Below are 7376 nucleotides of genomic sequence, written 5' to 3'. Positions count from 1 at the left end.
TTATCACTGATAAAATGATTAGTGAGGAGCGAGAAAGAAAAAGAAAATTAAAAATTTTTCTTATTACACTCAAAAAAATGAAATTATCGATCACTTTCAATTGAAATAACAGCAAGTATTGGACGATTTCACGTACATTGGATAAAATTCTGGTGGTCCGCAAATAATTTCCAATTATCATTTTAATTTGAAAAACTTTCAAGGTAACTTTATTATACTTTATATATTGTTTATTTATCATAATTATGTGAATATTCATTAAAATAATCTTATACCTTCCTACTAAATAATTTTTCGTCTCTTATAATTCTTATTGTCTCATAAGAAGTTATAACTAGTAATATATCTATTATTAATAGCGTACCTATTTACTAATCATTTATTTTATTTATATAATTACGTAATTATAAAAGGACTCTTCTCCTTATTTATATACATTTAAAGTTAAATTAAAATTATTTTTAAACTATTATTGTGCGGGTTTCTTATTCCTTTTCTCTTTTTTATTTTATTTTAACTATATTACTATATTGTTGTGCTTCGAATTTAATAAATAATTTATCAGTATTAATATTTCAACTCTATCAATCCTCTTCATCTAGGCTTTGACCCCAATTGCCCAACCATTCACATATATGGAAGGTCGAATTTCTTAATTAATTTTTCACACGTGTTATAATTTGTTTTTTCTTTTTAATTCTCTCGTCGTCTTCTTTTCCACAGCCCACCGTGCAAGTATTTTCGTACTTATCCCAGCACGGCGACCTTCTATCCCTGTGCCAGGTAAGGTAACTCTCTTTCCAAAATTTCTCTACTGGGTTTTGTTTTTAGTTCGATTTTATAAACATGGAATTTGTAGTTTCTTAGATTTAGTTTGCCTTTTTGCTTTCTGGGTATTAGAGATATCGTTAATATCCAGATCAAGTAAAGAAGAAACGAAACACACTTCAATTATTCAATGATAACTCGCTCTGTTTCTCTGTACTTGATGTTTCACCATTTTGGAATTATTCTATGTTTTGATTTATTGTTGAGCAATATTTTTTGTTAGTCAAATACTGCAATTTGAGTTGTGGATGTCTCATACTATGCACCGTGCATAATTCAATATTTAATGAATAAGAGCTCTTAGATGGAACCAAGTAGATTAATTTTTGGTCTTGAATGGTTTCATGAATTGAATAACTTAAATTCCTTAGGAATTGCTTTTCTTGAGCCAGCAGAGCAGAAAACCAGAGGCTTTGTATTGAATATAACTTGAATGAATAATGTTTACAGGCCATCGTCTATATATACATAAAAGAACAAAATGACAGCTAGCTAAGGCATTGTACTCATCTTCCATTGCCTTTTTCCAGCTTGGTTCTTTTAAGGCTTCTGAGGTGTTTGCGGGTAATCCTGTCTGTGGTTGAGTAGAGATTTGGTACAATTTTGGTTTAAAGATCCCTGCCTTAGATCTTGTTACCATAGGATGTGATGGTACAACTCCTTTTGTGTTGGGTGCTGTGATAAGGGATGAAGGTTGGTCATTTGCTTGAGGCTGATGATTTGAATGAGGTGAGGATAACTGATTATTTGATATCATGTCAGTGCTCAAATTCTGTTGTGTCTTACCTTGGTCAAGGTTCTGGGATTGTTCTGAAGTTTCAGAAGTTTCAAGAGAGTGGCTTTGATCAGCTGCTAACTGAGTGTTTTGAGGAGTATCAAAAGAGAATGACACGACCTGAAATTTTTCTAAAAGAGTAATGAAATCACTCTGATTTGTGGACTCTTGGCTACTGAACTTGGGGTCATTAGAAAAAGGAAATGAGCTTTCATTGAATTTGACACTTGCAGAGATATATATTCTACCTGAGTGATGCATGCAAACATATCCCGTGTGAGTTATACTTAGCCCTAGCAGTGTGCATTTGGCAGTATGGAAATCAAACTTGTGCTTGTTATATGGTCTCAAAAATGGATAGCATTCACACCCAAATACTTTGATTTGTGAGTGATTTGGTTTGTAATGGTAAAGTAGTTCAAAGGGGGTTTTATTTCCAATAACAGGTGAAGCCAATCTGTTGATAATGTAGGTGGCATAAGTGAAGGCTTCTTGCCAGAACTTTAATGGCATTTTAGCTTGTGCTAGCAATGTGAGTTCAGTTTCTACCACATGTCTGTGTTTTCTCTCAACCTTGCCATTTTGTTCATGTAGATAAGGACATGATTGTCTCAATGCTATGCCCTCTTTGTCAAGAAATGGTTTAAATGGTTTGAACTCTCCTCCCATGTCTATCTGTAATGCTTTAATTTTCATATTCAATTGGTTTTCAATTTGACTTTTGAAGATGATGAATGTATTGAGAGCTTGGGATTTTGTTGTCAAAGGAAACAGCCAGGTGTATCTTGTCATGCCATCTACAAAAGATATGTAATATCTATGTCCATGACTTATGGGAATTGGTGCTAGTCCCCATAAGTCAGCATGAATCAATTCTAAAGCTTTGCTGGTTTTAGTTTCTGTGCTTTTGAAGTTTTGTTTAGATTGTTTTCCATACTGACATGCACAACAAAATGAAAGAACAGAATTCTTGTTTAATTTGAACTGATTACAAGACAACAAGATGCTTTTCAGAGCAGACTCATTTGGATGCCCTAGTCTGAAATGCCAAAGATCAATGTCTCTCAAAGCATCATTGCTTGATCTATCAGTTTCAGAGGACTCAACACTAACATTTGCTAACTTGACACTACTCAAATTAAACAACAGCATAGACACTGGATTGCTGATGCAATTTATTGACTTAGGCATAAAGGATGAAGACAAAACAGCAGCATAAGGAGTTTTGTTCCCACTCAGGTGAGTAGGCAAGCACAACAGCTCATAAAGCCCCTCTTTAGCCACTCATTTCACCAGAATTTTCCCTTGTCTCTTGTCCTTGATAAAGCACACAGATTTTTTAAATTCAATATCAATATCATTATCATGCAATAATCTGGAAATGCTAAGAGATTTTTAGTGATGCTTGGCACATATAATATGTCATTCAAGGCAATGTGTTTATGTGGATTTGAAGTGGAAAGCATAGAGTTACCAACATGAGAGATCAAGAGTTTTTCACCATTTCCAACAGTTAATTTTTCATTACCTTGATACTCAGAGTTGATGTTTATGTTACCAAGGGCATTTGTCACATGGTTTGTGGCACCACTGTCCAAGTACTAAGCTCCACTGCTTTGACCATCAGTTGCAGCCACATATGCACCTCTTGGTTCTCTCCTTTGGCTTGGTTGTGGCACATAATTCTTTTTGAATCTGTGCCAGCAATCAGCAGCTGTGTGTCCCATTTTCCAGCAAATTTGACAAGGCCCCTTTGGGTTTAAACCATCATCATCACCCACAGCCTTGCCTTTCCCTTTGTCCTGAGGATTCTGATTTCCTTGACCATTACCAGATCCATTGCCAGAGGTTCTGAAAACTATGCCAGGTTGGTGTTGATTTCCAGCCCTGTTATGGTTGTTCCAATTCCTTCTCCCATTTCTCATTTGTGCATAGTTTGCCTCTATAGTCCCTGAGTTTAGGTTATGTTCTGTTCTGTTTTCTTGGCTGAGAAGCATGCCATAGACTTCAGAATGTGAGGGACTTTCCTGCATTGAATTTATGCTAGCTACAACTGAGTTATATTCTGATCCTAAACCAGCAAATACACACATAATAAAGTCATCATCACTCATGTTACTCCCTGCAGCCCTAAGTGCATTTAATATGGACTTCATTCTAGAGTAATACTCATGAATGGTTAGTGAGCCCTTTTTGGTGGTCTGGATTTGTGTTCTGAGATGTAAAATTCTAGCTCTAGTTCTTGCACCGAATTGATTGGAAAAAGTTGTCCACACCTCAAAGGAGGTGGAACAATCCACCACGGTGCCTAAAACTTCCTCACTAAGTGAAGATAACAACCAACTTAGGAGAATGTGGTCTTGTTTCTTCCAGACTTGGTATTCTGGGTTAGGTGTGGTAACTATTATTTGATCTTGTCCAAGGTTTATAAAGACTCTAGGACGGCAGACATGGCTGCCATCTATGAAACCCTCAAGCTCATTTGCTCTAATGCTGGAAATCACTTGTGATCTCCAGAGCATGAAATTGTTTTGATTTAGCTTAATGGGAGTTGTGAATACATATGTGCTGCTGGTGATGTGTTGAGTGGGTGAAGGTGTGTTGTGACTCGAATTTCATTCAATGTTTTGAGAGGTGTTTTGATTTTCATTTTGATTCAAGTTGCCCATCTGAGCGTTTTGGTTCACATTTGCTTGTGTGCTGCTGCTGCTTGCCATAGCTTAAAGATGGCTCTGATACCAACTTAAATTCCTTAGGAATTGCTTTTCTTGAGCAAGCAGATCAGAAAACCAGAGGCTTTGTATTGAATATAACTTGAATGAATAATGTTTACAGGCCATCGTCTATATATACATAAAAGAACAAAATGACAGCTAGCTAAGGATAACAATTTCAGATAAAACAAAATAATCCGTAAATCATTAGCCAATGATATAATGCTTCTAGAATCGTCATCCATTCATTCCCATATGCTGATATTTCTCTGTGTAACTGTTTTGCCACCTCATTGAATTTATGTCATTTCTTTTATCGGCTGACCGTAAATGGGTGTAGCTCAGGTGGCATGCCAATGTGTCACTGAGGTCAGCTGTTGACTGGTCATGGCTGCTATTTTCAACAGAATACTTTGGGTTCCTTCATTTACTGAGCTTGTGCTGTAGCTTGATTTAGAGGTAGATATTATATAACAATTTGATGACAATTGGTTTGCTTTTACGATGTTTGCATAGACATGGAATGATGTCCGTTCAAGTGCTCGTGAACATCAGAGCTGCTTTTTACAAATCGCAGTGTGCTGCTGTAGATTATTTAGCTTTTCCTGGGTAATGCACATTATTGTAGTTATTTGATGCATTGGTATGCTACAAGCTTACCTTTCTGCCACAAAGAGTGAGGATTTCATGTTGATGGATTCAAATTTACTGAGAGGTTTTGAAAGGTTTTCAGTTGGGGTTTAGTATCTTATCTGAGGATCTAACCACTGTGAGAATAGAAAGCAAAGCTTCATTGTAAGCAGTTGAATTTGTTTTAGTTGTAAGGTCGTTATTTGCTTCATTTTGAATTTTTGGTTAACAAAATCTCGTTGAACACCCACACTAGACATAAGGAGAAAACAATTGATTATTCTTCCCTTTAATTTCATGTTATAGTTTTGTTTTCCGTTGAAATGTTTATTGTTTAATACAATGCAAAATCTGTTCAAAGTGTGGTTAAAAGGCTGGGTTAGTTGTTATAGCTGCTGCTATAAGATCCTTGTGGGCTCCATTTACCAGAATAAGAAACCAGTTAGGTTATGTTAGTAAGTAGTGACATCCCCTGTTATCAGCTTGCAAGGCTGATGAATAAGCCTAGAAAAGCATTCGATTTCTCCCTTTATTGTTATTTAAATCAACTGAGGTTGAGTGCTATTGAATATCTGTAAGGGAGAGACTCCATTGTAACAGGATCTTAGCAAAGTTCTATTGCTGCTTTTCACCCATGCATGTTGCCATTTAGGCAATTGAATGGATCACAATATACACTGGTGCCATTTTCTTCATTGTTTTCTCTTTTTTTTTTTTTTGGTTCTTAATCAAATCTTGTGTTGAGAATTGGGTATTCTTGAGAAAATTAATTCTGTCTTTATATATTGGTTCGATTTCAATCATTGTTAGTGATTGAATCAATTTCAAAGACTGAAATTTACTACATGTGTCATCAGATTCAAATTGATATAGTTGTGTTATAATTGCAGTCAGATGATGCATTTCCATTGACCCATGTCCTGGTTCTACGATGGATGTCACAGAAAGAGAAACTAAAACTGGGAATTCGGATTCTGCACTTGTTGACAACAAGGAATCCTCTATTCAGATAAAGGTATTGTTCTTTGCTAGAGCTCGAGATTTAACTGGCTTGACCGATATGCCACTAGAGGTGTCGTATGGTAGTACCACACAAGATTGCTTGAATAAGCTTATTGCAAGGTTTCCGAACTTAGAAGAGATCCGAGGATGCATGGTTCTTGCTTTAAATGAGGAATACACAAATGCATCTGTGATTGTTAATGAAAAAGATGAATTAGCCATTATACCTCCCATAAGTGGTGGCTAAATCTTTTCATCTATCCCAACAGAAAAGCCGTAAAGAAATTGTGGCTAAATATACATGTTGTATCTTGACAAACATTGTCAGAAAGAGGTTTCATGAAAGACTGTAATGCAGCCAGTATATATACTAGTGCTGGTTGTGTTTTGGCTTTCTTTTTCTTTTTGCAATTTCTCCGTTGTTGCAGATGATTTAACTTGAATACAACCGTTCTGTGCTTGACACGGGATATGCATGTACACTTAATAAGAATGTTTATCTCTAGAAATGAAAACTTTGCTCATCTCCAAGCTCTTTCTTTACTTGAATTTATTTATTTATTTGTCTCTTTCCTGCTCTTATTTGGCATGCCTTTAACCGTAATCCAAACCTAACATTAGGTTTGCAGAGTAGACTAGGCAAAAAATCATACGATTCATGAACACAATTCGAATCTACACAACAAAAATAGTTGTAAGGTGGATTCTTATTGTGTCGAATTGTTAATGGGTCAACCCATTACAACCCATTATATAAGGCGTAGATTTGGACTTAATCATCAAAACTAATTTACCCAATCCATTAACACCTAATATTAATAGTTTAATGAATGTAATAACTTAAATTATAATTAAAAAAAAAAAAAGTAAATTGAATTTTTTAATATTATATGAAAAAAAAACTTTGAAGTAACCAATTATATAGCTGTCGCAAGCTCTAAAATTCCTAGGTATTTATTGTAAATTTAGAGCCATCATCAGGTAACACAAATTTCTTTGTATGATTCTTATATATATATAAGAAGTAGAGCAATTACACCCTTCTTCCCTGTTCTATTATTTTTATTGATTTCGATAACTAATGCCAGCAGTAATTAGGTATTTGAACGGAATACTTGGCCACACTCTAGTATTAGTAATCAGAAGCATTGGATTTGGTTAATCCTCGACCAATGACTGCATTTTTCATGAGGTGGAGAGATTCTTCAAGATCATCACGCAGCTGATGTGGATCAGGAATCAAGTCATCATCAACTGATAAGATGAAGGTCATTTTGTTGGCATAGCTTGCAACATGAATCGTCAATCCCTGCAATTATTAAAATAGAAGTTATAAATATAATCATCTCCCGTTAGATCCAATCGAAAGAATTGTGCACAAATTTTCTCAGATATTGTGGAAGTAAACTTGGGAAGAAAAGAAAATA

General features: G+C 35.3%; 1 protein-coding gene and 1 pseudogene across 4 annotated transcripts; one reads left to right on the top strand and one right to left on the bottom strand.

Moving 5' to 3' along the window:
* Positions 1–601: 601 nt before the first annotated feature.
* Positions 602–6473, top strand: LOC18045955 (molybdopterin synthase sulfur carrier subunit). 4 transcript variants are annotated; one of them, XM_024189116.1, is made up of 2 exons: positions 602–788; positions 5838–6473. In XM_024189116.1, exon 2 carries the CDS (start codon positions 5879–5881, stop codon positions 6194–6196), a length of 318 nt encoding a protein of 105 aa, XP_024044884.1. In that variant the 5' UTR covers positions 602–788; positions 5838–5878; the 3' UTR covers positions 6197–6473. The 4 variants fall into 4 exon arrangements, with proteins under 4 accessions (XP_024044884.1, XP_024044883.1, XP_024044885.1 ...); XM_024189115.1 differs by having other exon boundaries at positions 603–783; XM_024189117.1 differs by lacking the exon at positions 602–788 and adding an exon at positions 2753–2842.
* A 608-nt stretch (positions 6474–7081) lies between these two features.
* The window catches only part of LOC18045954, a 9172-nt pseudogene continuing 8877 nt past the window's right edge, over positions 7082–7376 (bottom strand).

This window comes from Citrus clementina, unplaced genomic scaffold (genome assembly GCF_000493195.1).
Source record: "Citrus clementina cultivar Clemenules unplaced genomic scaffold, Citrus_clementina_v1.0 scaffold_3, whole genome shotgun sequence".
Classification (NCBI taxonomy): Eukaryota; Viridiplantae; Streptophyta; class Magnoliopsida; order Sapindales; family Rutaceae; genus Citrus; species Citrus x clementina.
The sequence above is the reverse complement of the archived record's forward strand: the minus strand, read 5'-3'. Positions and strand labels throughout refer to the sequence as shown.

Bases quoted from the DNA above. Each gene is read 5' to 3' on its own strand.
- LOC18045955 (XM_024189116.1), top strand. From the start codon at position 5,879: ATGGATGTCACAGAAAGAGAAACTAAAACTGGGAATTCGGATTCTGCA.